The sequence below is a fragment of the Ciconia boyciana genome, chromosome 4, assembly GCF_034638445.1.
Source record: "Ciconia boyciana chromosome 4, ASM3463844v1, whole genome shotgun sequence".
Classification (NCBI taxonomy): domain Eukaryota; kingdom Metazoa; phylum Chordata; class Aves; order Ciconiiformes; family Ciconiidae; genus Ciconia; species Ciconia boyciana.
In genome coordinates this window covers 2,743,594-2,765,124 of record NC_132937.1, presented here as the reverse complement: position 1 = coordinate 2,765,124, position 21,531 = coordinate 2,743,594, and the positions used below count along the sequence as shown (strand labels likewise).

The 21,531-nt window shown below is 41.2% G+C and overlaps 1 protein-coding gene across 1 annotated transcript in view; it reads right to left on the bottom strand.

Annotated features, from left to right (window-relative positions):
- Positions 1-2,381: 2,381 nt before the first annotated feature.
- LOC140651224 (zinc finger protein 608-like) overlaps positions 2,382-21,531 on the bottom strand; it is a 150,733-nt gene continuing 131,583 nt past the window's right edge. The window contains exons 3-8 of the mRNA XM_072860436.1: positions 11,755-11,842; positions 8,838-11,289; positions 6,629-7,043; positions 5,942-6,114; positions 3,722-3,875; positions 2,382-2,467 (exon numbers count right to left, since the gene is read on the bottom strand). Of these exons, the coding sequence (XP_072716537.1) occupies positions 2,382-2,467; positions 3,722-3,875; positions 5,942-6,114; positions 6,629-7,043; positions 8,838-11,289; positions 11,755-11,842 (3,368 nt within the window). The remainder of the gene's footprint in view (positions 2,468-3,721; positions 3,876-5,941; positions 6,115-6,628; positions 7,044-8,837; positions 11,290-11,754; positions 11,843-21,531) is intronic.

The window sequence follows — 21,531 nt, the reverse complement described above, 5'->3', positions numbered from 1 at the left end:
CACAAGATTATTAGGGGCCTTTTTCAGGCCTACTGAATTCAATGGAAAGAGATCCACTTCTGTTTTCTGGCTTGATTCCCACACCACCACCCAGGAGAGGACAGTATTGCAGGCCCAGTAGGGAAGGCATGGGATCGCTGTAGGTACACAGTTAACTGAGTCCCAGGGAGCACTTCTGATGATATGGACTAGTAGCTGTGTCGTACCTTCAGACTCTGCTATCTATACCTATGACACATCTCTCAAAGTGGGCCACAGGAAAGCAAGTGGAAAGAGACCCCAAGAAAGTACAAAACCAACTTTTTACTTTATTCTGATTGCCAAGTTATTTAAGGCAGGTATAAAAATGAAAGCATTCAATATACATTTTACATAAAATAAACTAAATTACAGCATAAAACAAGTAACCAGGCATTTAAAAGTCTCTCTTCTAAAACTCTATGATTGTAAACATTAAAAAAAAGACTGCAGGGCTATTCAAGTAAAAGACCAATCACAGATGTCTTCGGATATGCAGGCTATTGGATTATTTGCCATTCAAGATTATTAAAAAAGACATTTCATTATTCACAGATGCTTATTATTTCCCCATTTTAAATTCATATATTATGTACAACACAGTTTTTGTGGTACTGGCAACCCCATGGCTTCCAAATGTATATCTTTCACAATACACAGTTACAATGAAACGGTGAATACAGTAACATTTTACACTGATGCATCTTATTAGGAGCCACCAAATAAACATCTACATTGTACCAAAGTGTCATCACAGTTAGCCTTTCTGAGAGCTTGTGGGAAATAACAGAAGGATATGCAAGGTTCAGGCACACTGCTACTTAACATTATTAATTTACAATTAGAAAGCAAGAGAAAAAAAAAATAGAACAGAAAGGAAACAAGAAACAGCCTTTCATGGTTGACACTTTCTAAACATGACAAATACGTTTCTCCTTTACTGTGTGGTTTGCAATTTAGCAGCAGACCCTGTGTGTGAGCCTGGTTACCGATACAAAATAGTAAAGAATATATATATTAAAATATATATATATTTGTTTATATATATATATATATATATATATATATATATATATAAAATATATATAAAATATATAGATATGCACATAATATATATGCACAAAATATATATATTTTTATATATATATGCACACACACATATATTTAAACAGAAGTCTAATTACAGCAACATTTGTTATTCTGTGATAAAATCTGCAATTTACAAAAATGAAATGACTGGTTTTTACCTGCCATTAAGGCATTTCAAATTAACACCATGGAACTGATGTCTGTAATAAAGCACTTCTTCATGTGATCCAGTCACATGACAATGTACATTTCCAAACTCATCATGCTCTGAAAAGAGAAAGAAGAATGTTTTAGTATGGGGTGTCCTTTTTTCCTAACATTCACAGATACACTGTGAAATGAAATCTGCACAGTACTCTCAATCCCAAGTGGAAAAGGCAGCAAGTCATGTTCTCTTCCCTCTCTTGCCAAGCTAACAAATAACTATACTAGCAATGCTAACAAATAACGTGTCGGGATTTATCTTCTGAGTTCTGAAACTCTACCATGCATCAGGTCTTTCAGAGCTAGAGACCTTTTTCATTCAAATAATTCAAGCTAAGAGTCTTATAATGGTGACTTGTTTTCAGAGTCAACTTTCAGAAAGACACCAATAACCATGGAACTTTATAGTGCTATCTAATACATTAAACACTCTGAGACAACATGGAAGTGATGAAAGAGACTCTACTGTTAAGGGTGTTTTGTGTTTTTCACTTAAAATGGGATGATTATTATAAAGAAGAGTCTCTTTCCTGTTGGAAGTTGAAGAGTAATTCCAATTGAAAAACTAGTAAATAACTGAGAGGCAAATGCATGCGATTTGTATGTAACTTAAAAATAATGTAACCTCCCTAGAAAACCCTTCTGGAAATAAAATCAGCAAACCAGAAAGATTTTCAGATTAGATAAAAGCATACATTTACCTGGTAGTAGATCGATCTAACTGAATGTGAAGCTTAAACTACTTTTAAAAATCGTTTGGATCTTAATTATATTTCATAACCACTTGTTTTATCTTAATAATAACAATACCTAAAATATAGTCTATAGAAAATCTCAGAAGACAGACTATTTGTTCCCTCTTAATGATTTGTATTACAATCAGAGGACACAATTCAAGTACAAAATGTCTTAAAGAGAATAAAACTACAATTAACCCAAAGTCCAGCAAACCTCTTTCCCCACCTTAAAAACTGTGTCTTGCAAGGAAATATATACCTTCAGGCTATAAAATGTATGATTTCCTTTCTCCTGTCTGTATTAAGATGTATAATTCAAGATTTACTGGATATTTACCTTCTTTGTGCAGGAAACATACCAGAGGCAGATGCCTGAGCAGCCACCTGCTCAGTGGCAACAAGGGCAGCAGAGGTCAGTCCTGAAGGAAAGAAGAAACAAAAGAATGTGGATGTGCTTCTGGTTTTAATGGATTTTTGTGTTCAGAGAAATGGTAGGAAGAATCTCTAACACAAACAAAAAAAACCCCCTACCATCAGAAGATGGCTTTTAATACTACACAAACAGCACATTTCAGGGAACAGTGTTAAGACAGTCTGCCCAGCATGACCAATATGACTTCATATAGTATACTGACTTCTCCTTGATAGGTATTTTACAAGAATATACAGCATTCCAACTTACTGTATTCCTTTCCAAGTATTGCACTGCATGATGCTAAATGGTTTGTATACATTTCTGAATAGCAAGCTCAGTAGAAATAATAAGTACCAGGAAACAACAAGAATCAACTCACAGTGAATTACAGAAATGACATGCTATCTGCTCAGAATACAATACTTTGATAAAAACTTATCTTTTCTACAGTTTTCCTACTGAACAAGCATAATGCATCCCATAAGTCATGTGGAATCACTGAATCAAACTGAGAAATTTCAAGACTTTTACACAGGAAAAATAACCGTGAAGGAACTGAGTGAGCATCATAAATTTATGTCATTTTAGCTACCAATTGTGATAGCATGTACTTTGCTGTATGGGAGCAAATCTTCTTTTAATTCATCTAAAATCCAGGGTTAGAGAAAAACAGTCAAAGAATGGTATAAAACCTAGGGAGAATGAATCATGTCTTATTGTGCTGTTTTTTCCCTGACTGCAACTTTGTGCACTGCATTTGACAAAATATTTGCCAAAATTCTCTTTCAGATGCTCCAACTGTAATGAACTCAAACCCTTGTGACTGCAATGCCTTGTACATAAAATAAGTTCAGTATAAACAGCTTTTGTCTTTGCCACACTTCTTTCATTGCTTACACAACCCTAATTAAGTAAAAAGGGGGTTGTTTGGTTTGGTTTTTTGCCACCTTTCAGGCAGTTAATGTCAGTTTGTAGTAGGATTCAAAACATTCATGTGAACAACAGCCTAACTGGTAAATATTTAATAATGCTTTGACAACCAGTTTTGGAAACAAAACTTGGTATTTCTCAGGCCTGAAGATATTTATTTGATGTTAGTCCTTGCTGTGAATTTTCAAGCCTTCTTCCTAAATATAAAGCACTTCTGATTTAACAGGGGGATCTCTATTCAGAACGTTTCATGTACATATGACTTGCAACGCCAAGGTAACGACTTCACAAGGCAAGCTAATCCCACCATTGGAAACCCTCTGCTCACCTTGAAATGGGTCATATTGACCAGGTATAAGTGGGTAACCCATTCCAACATGTGTGTGATGGTGTGTATGGAGATGCCTCTGGCTAAAAGGCGAATGATGGTCTCGTTCCCTCTCTGCTTCCCGTTCACACTCAGCTGCGGATTTTTCCACAGGCTGACAATAAAAAGGTGAAAGAAAACTGATGTGAGAATTTTAAAAGGGAGGAAATCACAAAAAAAATCCATTTACTAATATTACCCTGAAAGGACCATTCAAATTCAAATAATGAAGCTGATTTATTCTGATGAAGAAATCTCTCTACTGGAGATTTGCACTTGATCTTAGCCTAAAGCTGGTTTATCTGGTTAATGGAAGATTTTCAAGGCACAGAGATTTTGAGGTGACACACTGCAGCATGAAGCCATCATGCTGACTACTAGTTTTGGATTCTCTTAAGCCTGGCTGACTTGCAAATGCCTGAACAACCAATCTGAGTTGTTAAGAGCTGATGTAAATTAGTTCTCAGCCTTCTTTAATGCACTCTGGGGATCAAACCTGCCTGAGCAGCAAGAAAAAAATTCTTCTAAAAATAGAATCAAGTCAGTGACTTGCTCACAATTGAAACTAGAACCAACCTATCTGAAAGTAGATGTATTGGGTTTGCATGTCAAGGTTTTGGTAGCGGGGGGCTACAGGGGTGGCTTCTGTGAGAAGCTGCTAGAAGTTTCCCCCATGTCCGACAGAGCCAGTGCCAGCTGGCTCCAAGATGGACCCGCCGCTGGCCAAGGCCGAACCAATCAGCGAAGGTGGTAGTGCCTCTGTGATAACATATTTAAGAAGGGGGGGGGAAATGCATAACAGCAACTGCAGCCAGAGAGAGGAGTGAGAATATGTGAGAGAAACAACTCTGCAGACACCAAGGTCAGTGAAGAAGGAGGGGGAGGAGGTGCTGCAGGCGCCAGAGCAGAGATTCCCCTGCAGCCTGTGGTGAAGACCATGGTGAGGCAGGCTGTCCCCCTGCAGCCCATGGAGGTTAATGGTGGAGCAGATATCCACCTGCAGCCCATGGAGGACCCCACACCAGAGCAGGTGGATGCCCGAAGGAGGCTGTGACCCCGTGGGAAGCCTGCGCTGGAGCAGGCTCCTGGCAGGACCTGTGACCCCATAGAGAGAGAGGAGCCCACGCTGGAGCAGGTTTGCTGGCAGGACTTGTGACACCGTGGGGGACCCACACTGGAGCAGTCTGTTCCTGAAGGACTGCACCCTATGGAAGGGACCCACTCTGGAGCAGTTCATGAAGAACTGTCTCCCGTGGGAGGGACCCCATGCTGGAGCAGGGGAAGAGTGTGAGGAGTCCTCCCCCTGAGGAGGAAGGAGCGGCAGAGACAATGTGTGATGAACTGACCACAACCCCCATTCCCCATCCCCCTGCGCCGCCGCTCAGGGGGGAGGAGGTAGAGAATTCAGGAGTGAAGTTAAGCCTGGGAAGAAGGGAGGGGTGGGGGGAAGGTGTTTTAAGATTTGGTTTTATTTTCTCATTACCCTACTCTGATTTGGTTGGCAATAAATTAAATTAATTTTCCCCAAGTCAAGTCTGTTTTGCCTGTGATGGTAATTGCTGAGTGATCTCCCTGTCCTTATCTTGACCCATGAGCCTTTTGTCATATTTTCTCTCCCCTGTCCAGCTGAGGAGGGGAGTGATAGAGCGGCTTTGGTGGGCACCTGGCATCCAACCAGGGTCAACCCACCACAGTAGAACAATAGTGTTTGCTCCAACATGGAAATTTCAGAAATTTCCATGGAAATTTTCAGAAAGAAATGCTTTTCAGAAACAGAGATAATCTGCTTTTCGGAAGATATGGATGGCTTCATGGCAAATATACTGAGGGGATATTACCAAATCCCACAGCCCAACTTTTTATTTCATTATCAGTTTACAAACAGGAGCTTCCCATTTAAATGCAATACACTCTGTACCAATAGGTATTTCTGAATATAGGTTTCAATATGAGTCCATTCATTTAAGTTAAGAAGACTGAGCACAGAACTCTGTTTTATGTGTCACTTCCACTTTATGCCAAGAAAGCATCCTGACATCAAATTACTTTTATTTTAAGCAGCAGTATAAAGAAGCATAATGCATTCATAGCTTGATGCCAGACTGTGTGTGCTTCTTAAAATGATGTTCTCTACCCCTCCCCAAATGTACCACTCTTCAGTAACAACAGATGAAGCCTTACAACAGGGGACTTGCTGCGGTATTGGTTGGCATGCTGCTGGAGCAAATCCAGTGCTTTGGACTCAGTGGTTGATTTCACATTGATGCTCGGACTGGTATTGACTTTCTCTGCCTCTTCTCTCCCTGACATCTTCCCATAAACAGGATAATGAAATCCTGGAGTGAGATAAGTCCCTGCAGGTAAACAATAAATGCCACATCAAGTTACTGTTTTTACAGTTTGGTTATATCAAGGTAGGAGGAGGGGATGCCAGGACAGAGGGCAACATCAAAAAAGGATCATGTGATTATCAAATTGTATCTATTTTTTTCACCTAATTTGCTCTGGTGAATGAAGGCTATAGAGGGCTGAGCTCATAGCCATTTCAGACATTTATGTATTCTCTTTAAGTGAAAGGAAAATAGTTATAATGGTTGTGACAGTAAGTGCTTAGAATATTTTTCTAGGCAATAAACTGTCAGTCTAACAGCAATAGCAGACTGTCAAGGGTTGAGGAAACTGTAGCTGCGAACTCTGACAGTTCATAAAAGGAACATCCTGTATTAAATGAGTTTCATCTACAGAACTTTTCCTAGCATAAGCACAAGCAAAACAAAGCTGCTAACAGAAATATTAAAATGCAGGCTTTACTGCACTTTGAGTGTGTAAATCTTTACTAGTGTGCAAAGCAAGTTTCAGAATACATACCAGGATAGCTGTGCATTAGGACAGGAGAGACTACACGATAGGCTGGATGGTTGGGATCGTACATCTGTGGATAAGGATAAGCATGCAAGTACTGGATATATGACTGATGCTGACTCATTGGTGAGGAAACTGCCACTCTAGCACCCCGAGAGTCCTTCCAATTTACAGGAGTCTTTCGATCATCATTTTTTATCTTGCTCTCATCCACTGATTGAGAATCAGAACGCTTGACCTCTTTAGGCTCCTCTTTAATGCTTGCTAATGAGACAGGAAGGTTAGGCAGGGAACTTTCCTTGTTAGGTGTTTTTCTAGGGCTGTCTTCTTTTAACTTTTTCTCACAATCAAGTTCTGATTTTTGCTGATCAAGGTATTTGGGCTGATAGACATAATGATGCCATGTTCGTGAATCTGGGTCCTAATATGGAGCAGAAAAAATTTTTTTCTCAACTTCAATGTTTAAATAAGATTATTATTGATATTTCCAATATTTCAGTTCATGTATTTTTAATAGCTGTTTTAATAATGTATCTGCATTACATAGTGGAGAGGTTTGCTTGCTACACAGTGCCTTGAGCTCCAAGTCAAACCAATATTCCCATGAAAGAGTAAGAGACTGTTATCAATATTTAATTCAATTGCTTCATCTTATATCCTCCTTCCTGCCTTTAACTAGCTTAGTCATGAAATACATATGCATTGTATCAAAGTTCTGAGACCATACTATACATAAAACATTTTAATTAAAACCCGCAGAGAGATTTTCCCACTAGAGAGCAAAAAATATCTGTCAACCACAAAATTAAAGCTGCCTAATGATATGTCAGAGCACTTAGATTACCTGGAACAATGAACCTGAAAAGCTGATCTAGCTGGAAAGATGTTTATGCTGCCTCTGATATTACAAACACTCATGAATCAGTGGAAGTCAGGCATTTAGGCAGACTCCTTCAGCTGACAGTCAATCTTTTTTAATTTTGTAAAATTACACACACATAAGTATTAACAGGATCAGGACCACAAGGTTTAAAGAACATGTACAGAATATCACAAATACATTTTTACATAATATATTATGTAGAGCTGTTTATAAGTATGTTCTAGAAGTAAGTAGGTGAGTTCTTTGCAAGACTACATCAAATCAGTACTGAACAATAACAGGAAACTTTTCTTTTAAATACAAGATATTCAAGAGCTAACTGTAAACATTGTGTCTAACATATACATTCATGGCACATGCAACAGAAACATAAGCACAGAACTAGATGCTTGGATGGTCTGGTTCAAATACGCATTTGACTCAGCAGAAATCTTCTCCTTCTCATGCCCATACCATCCCATTTCCTTTATAGCTCCCTAAATCCTATTCACCTGACCCCACTGTATCTTGAAAGACAGCCCATTAGGGTGAAGTCTGGGATGTACCATACACCAGAACATGAAAGCATTCAATACTGAGGCTCTGGTTCAGAGCACAGAGACAGTAACATTGCCTCAAATGAAGGAAATCTGACATCTAGTAAGGTCAGCATGAGCCACTAGATGAAATTTTGGTTTTATTGAAGTCAATGGCAAAACTATCACCAACTTCAATGGAGAGATGATTTCATCCATTGTATAGGTGTGCCGATGGGTTAAACCACGACAATAGGTCTGTAGGGGTTTGGGGTTGGTTGAGGAGGGAAAGGGAACTTAACTATTTCAAAAAGGTCACCTTGAGTTAAGATAAAGAGCTGAGCTTCAAGCCACCTCTTCAAAGAATGAGCTCACCCATCTTTAGTAAATGCCAAGTGTCATTTAACACACAAAAAAAGAAACACTCCAAACTGTGTTTCAAATCTACTTTGTCCTCTCACAACAAAAGCTGCTTATTTTGCCCGAAATTTCTCATTTCTGAACTTAGCAAATTGCTTAGAATTTACATCTAAAAGAGAAATCTAATTCTATTTTATTCTTGCATTCAATTTAAAATAGTCTATTCATATTTTAAGCCTGGATTCTGTCACCACCTTGCTAGATTTTTTTCTTTTCAAACAGCTCAACTGAAAGGCCTATTGGTCTATTCACAGACTACAATAGTATCCAGCATGAAAAAAGCATGGCGGAGATTGGTTGGCTGCAAAGGTAAAAGAACATAGCAAAATCAGAGACAAAATCTCACATGATTTAATTATAAGTCAAGACACATTTGTTCTTTTTCTTGTGATCTCACCTGTTTAAATCTTGTGGTTGGATCTACTCCTGTTTGCTTCATGGAGTCCATAACAGATTTCATCTCCACAGCCTCCTTTATGAGCTGGTGGTTCTCCATTTGTTTGGCTTTGAAACTGTCAGACTGAAGCTGCTGCTGGTGATTGGAAAGGATCTGTGATTTGCTCATCTCCTCGCCTTTGTTAGGGACTGATGACCCTATTTTAGTGTTATTTTTGCTTGACTCTGGAGTTGAAGGGGCCTTTGAAATAGTAGCAGATGGGTTATTTTTCTGCTTATTATCACCATTGCCAATTTCCTTCAAGGGGGGTTCATTTTTCCCATCACAGTCTCTCTCAGTTTGTGCCATTTTCTGTTCTGCTAGTCTCTGGTCCTCATAGTATTTTTCATACTGCTGTCTGTAAGCAGGGTTAGAGGCCATTAAGGACTTTTGGTCCATATAGAGTCCATAAGCATACTGTCCATAAAAAAGTGACTGGGCAAGTGCAGGGTGTCTTTGCATTATTACTGACTGGTGTTGTGGCTGCAAATTAGTGGAATTGGTTTCACTTTTCTTGGAATCTGACAGTTCTGTCTTCTCTTTCTTTTCATCCTCTTCCTTAGCCTCGTTTTTGATCTTCAGTCCCTGTGGGATACTGCTGTTCCCAGCTGCTGGGGCACTGACCCGTCCAGAGTGCATGTAACTTGGAGAATAATAAGGTCCGTAGCCATGGTAATAGGGAGAATGGGACTCTTTTGCTTGAGCCGATTGTGTTGCAGTTGAAGAATGTTCTTTTACAACACTGTCCTTATTAGATATAATATCTGAAGGAGAGCTGGCCTTTGAATTCATGCCCTCTGACCTGCTGTCAGAGGCACCATCATCAGCCGCATCAGAAATATCCGAGTAAGCAGGGCTGTTGGTTTTAGTGGCTGCAGTATCTTCACCACTTTGTGTCAACACATGCAGGGGCGCAATTGAAGATTGTCCATTCACCAAAGTGCTGCATTCCATCCTGGAGGCACTTCCTATAGAAGGGCTGGGTGCATTGTCTGTGAACATGTAAACCTTATCAGCTTCAGCCTTAATACTTGCCATCCTACTCTCTTGAGACTCTGACAGTCCATTAGTTAACACTTCATTTTTATTGAGATGGTCCTTTAAAAAAAGTCCAGATAAATCTTTCCCAGACCTTTTTGAATCCTCCAGCTTTCCCAGATTAGAATCCATTTTAGGGCTTCCAGTCTCTTTGCTTTCTTTGTCTTTTAGCTTTGTCTTCTCCTTTTTCTTTCTGTCTTTGAGTGATGTGAGAGCTGGGTTTACAGTGCTTGGCTCTCCCATAATTGTGGGCATTGGTTGAATAGATTTTAGCGGAGGACTCTTTAGTGTAGCCTGAACAACAATAGTTGTTAGAGAGGGCAGTCGTGGTATTGTCCCTGTAGTGGTGGTTGTAAAAGCTGCAGTAGGTATAGCTATTAATTGGTGAGGAGTCAGTGCTGGCGCTGGGGCAATGGGCCTGGCCATTTTCAGTTTGGAAAGGTTTTTATCCACTTTGCAATTATTAGCTTTTTTGCCTTTGTCTTTATCACCCAAAATTTTCTTGTCTATCAACCCTTCAGCCTCCAATTTGGGCATTTCAGTTTGCAAATTGCCATCTGCTACTAAACAATTGTCCAGGGTGGATGCCATATTAGAAATTACTGGAAGGCTGGTCATTTCACTGTTCAGACCCTTCTTTTTGCCAGAATTCTTGCCAGTTTTGGAACTGATAACTGAACTGGGGCCATTGCTGGTCAGCTCCCTTTTTCCTTTGGGGGTCCCTGGGATAGTGATGGAGGAAGGAGACGTCAGTACTTTTAGTGGATCAAAGCTTGACAAATTTGTGCTTGGCTCACTGCATTCAAGTGCAACATTACTCAATGCTTCCTCACAGTCTGAAATTTTGTCTTCACTGTCAGGCTCAAACTCCAGTTTGTTTTCTGGATCTAAATGTGCATGAGCCTGGTGGTATCGGAGTCCATTAATGTGCTTGTACTTTTTGTTGCAGTTGGGGTGAGGACAATCAATCAGCACTGGAGAAGAGCAACCTTGGTCCAAAAAAGTAGCCTCAAGTTTCCCCTGTGGGGTGGTGGGAGTGCTTCTAGAGTTAGTACGAGCACGTTTTCCAGATTTATTGTCCTCTGAACTGGAGTTCAATTTTAGCTCCATTGGAGGCTTATTTTTCCTCTTGTTTGTGGATGAGGGACTGGCTTTGACATCATCCACAGCACAGTTTGGTGGTGTACTGTACCCACTTGCGTTAAGGCTGCCCCTCCTTCCCTTCCCATTGGCACCACCTCGATTCTTATTCTGAAGTCCTCTAGACTCTGTAAAACTTGCATCATTTCCAGGTACAGCTGCAGTGGACCTTGCCTGCTTTCCTCTGCCCCGGCCTCCTTGCATTTCCAGGTCACTTGTTGGTGATTCACAAAACCTATATAAACAAGAGCAGATGTCATCAGCAGGAGCCATGAACTGAATAAATACCAAAACAACACTGCTTCCCGTAACATAACCTTCAGCCATGTTAAAGGTAGGTTGTCCTTCTTCCAAATGAGAACACTGAGGTCTCAAAGGGAATGTAATTTAAAAAAGACAAAAATGGAAAAGAAACATCTAAGTAGAACAACAAAGAGAAAAAGTTTCCAAACTTCTAAAAATGTATTTTTAAATTAATTCCCCTTTGAGTTAATTCCCCACATATTTCCCCTTCCCTCTCAAATAAAAACTTTCACCCTAATGTCCCCACTTTTCAGTGTGGAACAGAAAATTATTCATTCACTGGTGCATGTTTTCAAATATACCCAGTTGTTTTTTATTAATCTCTGTATAGTCTCTTGACAGAGATTGGGGAGTGAAAATACAGTAGAGAAAAAACAGACCCAGAATGATTGCCTACCTGGGAGGGGCCCAATCATGCTTTGTGCAGTCCAGCAGTGTTCCCACATAAGTCTTGTTCCTCCACGTAACATTTACTACTAGGACACCTGCTGGTAGGAGAAAAAAATTATCACAGTGAGAACAAGAATTGGGGTAGGTTTTTTTGTCTTGTTCTTTTTGCTTGTTTGTTTCTCTTCCCCACAGAGGGAGAACTTTATTCTCATTTATTTTCAAAAGTTGTGGTCTATATTCTTCCTCTTTTCTGGTTTCAGTGACCTCAAGTTAAAACCTACAGGAAAGAGAACGAACAAGAAAGAACAAGAGTGCATGTGTAAATGTGTGTGGGTGTAAGAGAGAATGTGTGCCTGTGTGACTGAGAGTGTGTGTAATCAAGATACAGCTGACAGAAGGAAATGGTATTTCATAGAATCATAGAATCATAGAATGGTTTGGGTTGGAAGGGACCTTTAAAGGTCATCTAGTCCAAGACACCCCTGCAGTGAGCAGGGGCATCTTCAACTAGATCAGGTTGCTCAGAGCCCCATCCAACCTGACCATGAATGTTTCCAGGGATGGGGCATCTACCACCTCTCTGGGCAACCTGTTCCAGTGCTTCACCACCCTCATCGTAAAAAATTTCTTCCTTATATCTAGTCTAAATCTACACTCTTTTAGTTTAAAACCATTACCCCTTGTCCTATCACAACAGGCCCTGGTAAAAAGTCTCTCTTCATCTATCTTAGAAGCCCCCTTTAAGTATTGAAAGGCTGCAATAAGGTGTCCCCTTCTCTTCTTCTCTGGAGAAGAGAGCCTTCTCTTCTCCAGGCTGAACAACCCCAACTCTCTCAGCCTGTCCTCGTAGGAGAGGTGCTCCAGCCCTCGGATCATTTCGTGGCCCTCCTCTGGACCCGCTCCAACAGGTCCATGTCTTTCCTGTGCTGAGGAATCCAGAGCTGGATGCAGTACTCCAGATGGGGTCTCACCAGAGCGGAGTAGAGGGGCAGAATCACCTCCCTCGACCTGCTGGCCACGCTTCTTTTTATGCGGCCCAGAATTCGATTGGCTTTCTGTGCTGTGAGCGCACATTGCCGGCTCATGTCCAGCTTTTCATCCACCAGTACCCCAAGTTCTCCATAGGGCTGCTCTCAATCCCTTCATCCCCCAGCCTGTATTGATATCGGGGGTTGCCCTGACCCAGGGGCAGGACCCAGGTGCACTTGGCCTTGTTGAACCTCATGAGGTTCACCTGGGCCCACTTCTCCAGCTTGTCCAGGTCCCTCTGGATGACATCCCGTCCTTCTGGCGTGTCAACTGCACCGCTCAGCTTGGTGTCATCTGCAAATTTGCTGAGGGTGCACTCGATCCCACTGTCTATGTCATTGATGAAGATATTAAACAGTACTGGTCCCAATACAGACCCCTGAGGGACACCACTCGTCACTGATCTCCATCTGGACATTGAGCCGTTGACCACTACCCTCTGGATGTGACCATCCAACCAATTCCTCATCCACCGAACAGTCCATCCATGAAATCCATATCTCTCCAATTTAGAGAGAAGGATGTTGTGGGGGACTATGTCAAAGGCCTTACAGTAGTCCAGATAGATGACATCCGTAGCTCTTCCCTTGTCCACTGATGTAGTCACTCCATCATAGAAGGCCACTAGGTTGGTCAGGCAGGACTTGCCCTTGGTGAAGCCATGCTGGCTGCCTCTAATCACCTCCCTGTCCTCCATGTGATTCAAGATGTAGGACATGTATTTGCCATGTCCTGCTGTAAAATGGCAACACTCACCTCTTAATTTTGCTTTTATTGCACATAATCACTTTTGTTTGGCAGCCAGTCAGCATAAAATGAGCACCAGTTACAGTTCTAATTAGTAGGTGATTGAGAAGAACCTGCTTTACTTTGAATAATTAGATAATGATGCTTCTATTTATTTGAAATTGCATATATCCAAACACACAAAAACACATGCACATATGCATTGTAAGAATTTTGTTTAGCAGCGTGCTGGTTTTGGCTGGGATAGAGTTAATTTTCTTCCTAGTAGTTGGTATAGTGCTGTGTTTTGGATTTAGGATGAGAATAATGTTGATAATACACTAATGTTTTAGTTGTTAGAATGTGCTGGTTTTGGCTGGGATGATAGAGTTCATTTTCTTCACAGTAACTAGTATGAGGCTATGTTTTGGATTTGTGCTGAAAAAAGTCTTGATAACACAGGGATGTTTTAGTTGTTGCTGTGCAGTGCTTACACAGCATCAAGGCCTTTTCTGCTCCTCACACCACCCCACCAGCGAGTAGACTGGGGGTGCACAAGAAGTTGGGAGGGTACACAGCTGGGACAGCTGACCCCAACTGACCAAAGGGATATCCCATACCATATGACATCATGCTCAGTATATAAAGCTGGGGGAAGGAGAAGGAAGGGGGGACATTCAGAGTGATGGCGTTTGTCTTCCCAAGTAACCATTACGTGTGATGGAGCCCTGCTTTCCTGGAGATGGCTGAACACCTGCCTGCCTGTGGGAAGGAGTGAAGGAATTCCTTGTTTTGCTTTGCTTGCGTGCGCAGCTTTTGCTTTACCTATTAAACTGTCTTTATCTCAACCCACGAGTTTTCTCACTTTTGCTCTTCCAATTCTCTCCCCCATCCCACCAGGGGGGAGTGAGTGAGTGGCTGTGTGGTGCTTAGTTGCTGGCTGAGGTTAAACCACAACAAGCAGAGAGAGATACAAATATGTATTATTTGCCTTACCTTTTCCTCTGTGGAAAGAGAGGGATTACACATGAAATTGCAACCATATAGTAAAGCTAAGAGGAATCAAAATACAGATATTTAGAAAGAGGACGACTAGTTTTAAAAAATGTATTGTCATTTAATTGCTTTTCTAATTAAGACTTCTATTAGAAGACGTAGAATTTTGGTTTATTCAAAATGTCAGTGTAAAATGTATACATGGTAAGGATGTCTTAAAAATAAAATAAATGTTCATTCAAATGTTTTCAGGCTCACTTCAAACACTCCTACACAGAGATAATTTATCATCATGTTTATGGACTAGTCAACAGAATTACCCTTTTAATTCATTAACTACTGCAGAGAAATATGTGGTAGTATTGTTGAATCAGCCATCTCTTCTCTTTAGAACATACACCAAAATAAACAATTATTTTCCTATCCAAAGAAAGTAATGTGGTACAAACTGTTTCCAATTTATAAGAGACATTGCATTAGACGCTAAACTGCAGCCTTGTGATTTGTTTTTTCTTTACACTTTCCTTGTTCTTGCTCTAGCTTTTCTACAAGGGACATCATAATAGCATTGTGACAAAATATTTCTAGCCTGTCTGCTTGTTTTGTCTTACCAGTGTGATTTCTAATTTTGCACCAGAACTATCTCTCTGTGCTGCACCAAGGTAAAGTAAGCATGTAACCAGCATCTTAATTTCTCAGGGATCTTAACAGCAGAGAAGCATTTGAAGTGTTGTTAGCTGAGGTACATTGGAAGAAGGGGTTTCCTTGAAAATTCTCAATAGTAGATATGAAAATTATTTCCCATATCATTTTAAGTTGCCATTATGATAAGGCGACTGTAGAATTTCATACATTTCATACAACACGGTCTAAGGGATGAAAGATAAACTACTCTTTCAGTCAGGATCAAAACCAGACTTTGGATACATAAAAGGATTAAGCTAAAAATTGATATATAGGCAATCAGAATCAAGTTTATTTTTATGATCATGCAAATTTAGTAGCCTGGAAAAATATATTTTAGTCTTACTGCCTTCAAATAAAAACAAACGCCTGAAAAAGCTATTGGGGGGAAGCAATGTTTTTCTTATCTTTTGCTCTGTAGTGCTTCGTGTGTGGTATCAATGACCTTTCTGACTGCTTAAAATTCTTCAGCGTCAGCTATATTTACAGCACTGGAATATATTTGTGTTTCCAGAAGGTTACTTTGTTTTTGTCTCAGACACAATAGGTTGAATTGCTGTGTTCCAAAGCCTCTGATATAGCAAAATTGTATAATTAAAATTGCTTGAAATTAAGCATGAAAGAAACAACAGCCCCCCCATTTTTAGAGTAATAAAATTAAACACAGGAAAGTCTGCGCAGACACTTCCCATTTGTCTGCAGTGAAAGTGTTTTGTTGCTGCTGGCCCCGCAGGGGTCCCCAGGCTGCCCAGCCTGGCCCGCCATTGGGACATTTCCGGCGGCAACTCCAATCCCTGATAGGCCGCGCCGGGCTCTGCGGCACTCACCGCAGCCAGCCGCGGCCATCCATTGGTGGGTTGGGGGTGGTGTGACGCAACACCCCAGCCGGGGCTGGGGAAGGGGAAGGGCTGGGGAGGGATGATGGTGGGAAGGATATATATGCAGAAACTGTTTTCTCAGGCAGGAATAATCTTAACAAAGTCTAATTGTTAAATTAGACAAGGGGTGGAGAATGTGCTGGTTTTGGCTGGGATAGAGTTAATTTTCTTTATAGTAGCTAGTATGGGGCTATGTTTTGGATTTGTGCTGAAAACAGTGTTGATAACACAGGGATGTTTTAGTTATTGCTGAGCAGTGCTTACACAGCATCAAGGCCTTTTCTGCTCCTCATACCAAGCAAGCAGGCTGAGGGTGCACAAGAAGTTGGGAGGAGACACAGCCAGGACAGCTGACCCCAACTGACCAAAGGGCTATTCCATACCATATGACATCATGCTCAGCATATAAAGCTGGGGGAAGAAGAAGGAAGGGGGGATGTTTAGTTATGGTGTTTTGTCTTCCCAAGTAACCTTTACGCATGATGGAGCCCTGCTTTCCTGGAGATGGCCCTAAACACCTGCCTGCTGATGGGAAGTAGTGAATGAATTCCTTATTTTGCTTTGCTTGCACACATGGCTTTTGCTTTACCTGTTAAACTGTCTTTATCTCAACCCCCCATTTTTCTCACTTTTATTCTTCCAATTTTCTCCCCTATCCCATCGGGGGGGGGGGGGGTGAGGGAATGGCTGTGTGGTGCTTAGTTGCCGGCTGGGGTTAAACCATGACACCGCCAAGCAGCACAACGAGATGGGGAATGGGGATTGCGGTCAGTTCACAACACTTTATCTCTGCCACTCCTTCCTCCACATGCTTTTCCCCTCCTCCACTGTAGGTTCCCTCCCACAGGATAAAGTCCTTAGAAACTGCCCAAAATGGGTCCTTTTCTATGGGATACAGTCCATCAGGAACAGCCTGCTCAATCATGGGTTCCCCACAAGCCGTAGTTCCTTCCAGAGAACCTGCTCCTGTGTGGGCTCCTCTCCACAGGCCGCAGCTCCTGCCAGGAGTCTCTTCCTGCATGGGCTCTCCACAGGCTGCAGCTTCCTTCAGGGCATATCCACCTGCTCTGGTATACGGTCCTCCACAGGCTGCAGGGTGGATATCTGCTCCACCATGGTCTTCCAGGGGCTGCAGGAGGACAACCTACTTCATCATGGGCTTCTCCATGGGCTGCAGGGGAATCTCTGCTCTGGAGCCTGGAGCACCACCTCCCCCTCCTTCTTCACTGACCTTGGTGTCTGCATAGTTGTTGCTCTCACATATTCTTACTCCTCTCTCCCAGCTGCTGTTGCGGAGTCTTTTTTACCCTTTCTTAAATATGTTATCACAGAGGCGCCACCAGTGTTGCTGATTGGCTCAGCTTTGGCCAGTGATGGGTCTGTTTTGGAGCTGGCTGGAACTGGCTGTGTCTGGCATGGGGTCAGGTCTTTTCTCACAGAGGCCACCCCTGCAGCCCCTCCCACCAAAAAAACCCCTTGCCACGGAAACCCAATACAAAACTGTACCAAATAAATGTGACAATTTGTTCTTGGATTTTATTATGGGGTGAAAGTGTCATGTCACAAAAGTGATTTGTAATAAAATCTCTTCACTTTCAGAAATCTTACAGGAAGAAGCATTTTTATGTGTTTTGTGGATGTGATGTATCTACTTTCTTTCCCTCCCCCTCCTTCTTTTTAGTGACTGCATAACAAAGAGCAGCACTAAAATGTCATTAGCTATTTACTATTAATTAAATTTAGAGAATAAGGTATGTCATTACAATTTGGCAATGAAGATATTGAAATTATTTCCTAATTGCTTTGAAGACAAAAATAAAGCTAATTCACAGTGCTTCTGTATAAGTTAACGATAAGTTCCTTCTTAATTACACCTATGCTGCAAAAAATATAAGACACTAGTCATGACATTAACAAGACTGAAATTACAAATACCCTGTCCAATGTCCAGCTTGGGCCCTCAACTGTATAATATTTGTCTTCTGTAGGTCTCATACCCTGAAGTGCAGAGAAGCACTGAGAAAGTTCACAAGACTTGTATTCACTACTTAAAAAAAAAAAAAGAAAAAAGCCATGTTCTTTTAACACTGGATAACACATGCAGATGTGCTATTTTGATGTAAAAACACTGCAGTGACAAGGCATCTTTAGCACCATGCCAGGATACTGGGCATACTACACACTCTTGCAGATATTCTTTCATGTAAAGAAGAAAAGACCAAAGGAACTAGTCTCATTTGAAAATGAGATCATGCGTTTAGGAATCAAGTTATCACATTAATAGCTTAAAGGCAGGCCCCAATTTTTGAAAATGGTGGCTTCAGAAAACAAAGATGTTCAAAGTCTAATATAAGTAGACATTACTCAATTAATTAGACTGGAAAGCCTGACAATGTTTACAGCATAGGCTGCTTTGGTGTTCAGATTGCAGCAACTGCTACAAAGATCTATTTTAGCTCAAGTCGATTATTTTCTCAGACAACTCAAAAGACCACTTAAGCTGAGAAAATGTGTATGGCTTCATTTTTGTAAAAAGAGCTGTTCTCTCTATTCTTAGCAGAGAATCTGGCCCAGACTATCTGCAAAATTCTGGTGAAAGCGGATATGCACAGAGTCTTTCCTAACACTTCTGTAACTGATTTGTGAAAGATTATCCAGATGATCTTCCAACACAAGGAATCATTTCATTGTTTTTGAGTTATCATAAACTACTATTTAAACATAAGTGGAGTCCTACTTGCTCAAAATTCCCATTTGGATAATAGTTGTCCCTACTACCTTTACTATGCTGAGTATTATTTTAGATAACTTTTACTGATGCCAAAGGAAGACCTACCAAATTATACTGTGTTTTGCAGTAATTTTTAAAGATTACTTTAAAAAAGTTTAATATTACAAAGTCTTGTAGCAATACTCCTGTGGTATGGCAAGTCTTCAAAGTTCAGATGCAATTCTCAATATTGAGAAAGCATCCTATGACATAACTTAACATAACTGCATTGGGTGTACATGGAAAGGTTTTGGTAGCAGAGCGGGGGTGGTACTGCAGGGGTAGCCTCTGTGAGAAGAGGTGCATTGGGTCTGGCTGGTATGGAGTTAATTTTCTTCACAGCAGCCTGTATAGTGCTGTGGTTTAGATTTGTGGCTAAAACAGTGTTGATAACACCAGTGTTTCAACTATTGCTGAGCAGTGCTTGCACAGCATGAAGGCTTTGTCTTTTTCCCATTCTGCCCCCTGCAGCAAGTAGGTTGGGGATGGGCAAGAAGTTGGGAGGGGACACAGCCAGGACAGCTGACCCCAACTGACCAAAGGGATATTCCATACCATATGACATTGTGCTCAGCAATAGAAGCTGAGGGGAGGGTTATTTTGGGGGAAGGTAGCTATTGCTCGGAGACTGGCTGAGTATCAGTCTACTTGTGGTAGATGGTGAGTTGCCTTTGCATCGCTTGTTTTGTTAGGTTTTCTTTCTTCCTTCTTCCTCTTTCCTTTGCTTACTAAACTATCCTTATCTTGACCCATGATTGTTCTCGCTTTTGCTCTTCCTATTCTCTTCTCTTTCCCGCTGCAGGGAGCAGGGGGGGAGGGAGTGAGTGGCTGTGTGGTGCTTAGCTGTCAGCCAGGGTTAACCCAAAACAAGAGGTCAGGGACTGCCTTGTGCCAGGCACAGACAGTTCCAGCCAGCTTGGCAACAGACCCACTGCAGGCCAAAGTTTAACCAGTCAGTGAAGTTGGTGGAGCCTCTGTGAAAACATATTTAAGGGCAAAACTCTGCACAAGCAGAGGATTAAGGAATTCCCCTGTAGCCCAATGGAAGAGCCCATGCAGGAGCAGATTTTCCTGACAGGAATTGCAGCCCATGGGGAACCCGTGCTGGAGCAGGCTTATTCTGAAGGACCGCAGCCCATGGAGAGGACCCATGCTGGAGCAGGGGAAAAGTGTGAGGAGGAAGGAGCAGCAGGGAGAAACTATTATGTATTAGCTGTAACCCTCCATCCCTCATCGCCCTTGTGATGCTTGGGGAGGTGTGTGGAAGAGTCAGGAGTGAAGGAGTGAAGTTGAGCCTTTTTTGTCTGTTTCTCACTACTCAAATCTATTTTAATTGGCAATAAATTAAATTAATTTTCCCTAAGTCGAGTCTGTTTTGCCCATGACAGTAACTGGTAAGCAATCTCCCTGTCTTTATCTCGACCCATGAGCTTTTTCATCATATTTTCTCCCCCTTTCCTGTTGAGGAGGGGGAGTGAGTGAGTGGTTGGATGGGCATCTGGCTGCTGGCCAAGGTTAACCCACCACAATAACATTACAGCAAAATCAATTCTTCACATCTTTATGATTGATGAATCCACAAATTCATTTGCAAACCAACCTCAATTTGTCTTTTGTTCCAGCCTTGCTAAGTACAAACAGTACAAACATGCCTGGGAAACTCAAATCATGTTGTATCCTTCATCAGGGGAGGTTTAGATTGGATATTAGGAAATTTTACTTCACTGAAAGGGTTGTCAAGCATTGGAACAGGCTGCCCAGGGAAGTGGTTGAGTCACCATCCCTGGAGGTATTGAAAAGATGTTTGGATGAGGTGCTTAGGGACATGGTGTAGTGGTGGTCTTGGTAGTGTTAGGTTTACGGTTGGACTTGATGATCTTAAAGGTCTTTTCCAACCTATACGATTCTGTGATTCTGTGTTCTGTGAATACAGGATGAAAATCCATAACCTTAGGATTATCTCAAGCTTTTTTTATTGCCATCAGTTTAGTAAGAGCAGAATAACTCATTTGTCTCACAACATGTACCACATAGTTGTCAATCCCAGATCCACATATACACCTGAAATCCATCCAGGCATAAAAAACACAGGACAATGTTTATAGTAGACTTGCAATGCAAATGTCCTACTTTTTCCTAATTTCTTCCATCAGGAAGGTAATCTAAAATTAACAGTAAACATTCTAAATATAAAGTTAAGTCTTCTATGCTGAATACTGATCTGGTAGTCATACAATTTACTACTTTAATCATACATTGTGTCTAACATGGCACAAGATCTTAACTGCATCTACAGCAGGTGCACATGTAACAGACATCAAGATCAGCAAATCTGAGAATGTGATGATTGTCAGGTGGCCTGGAAATGCAAAACTGGGGATTTTTATTTTTTTAAAGCCCTACTGCTGGGCTGAATGTTTGAAGAGTTGCTTTAACCACATCCTGAAGTCAAACCATCTGGAGCACAGATTTACAATTAGTCATCCTGGACACTGAACTTTATCTGAACAAATACTGTACAGCAATGAAGCTGAGAAGATTGGACAGCATTAAGGAAAAGAAACATAATGAAATACTGCTTCTACAGTCATAAACCTTCGAGACACTTAGTTGTGGTGTTAATTTACTACTTTATGAAAGCACAGTAAGCTTAAAGGTTAGAGGGCTGAAAGACTAAAAACTGCTAGTTTAGGTACAGTTT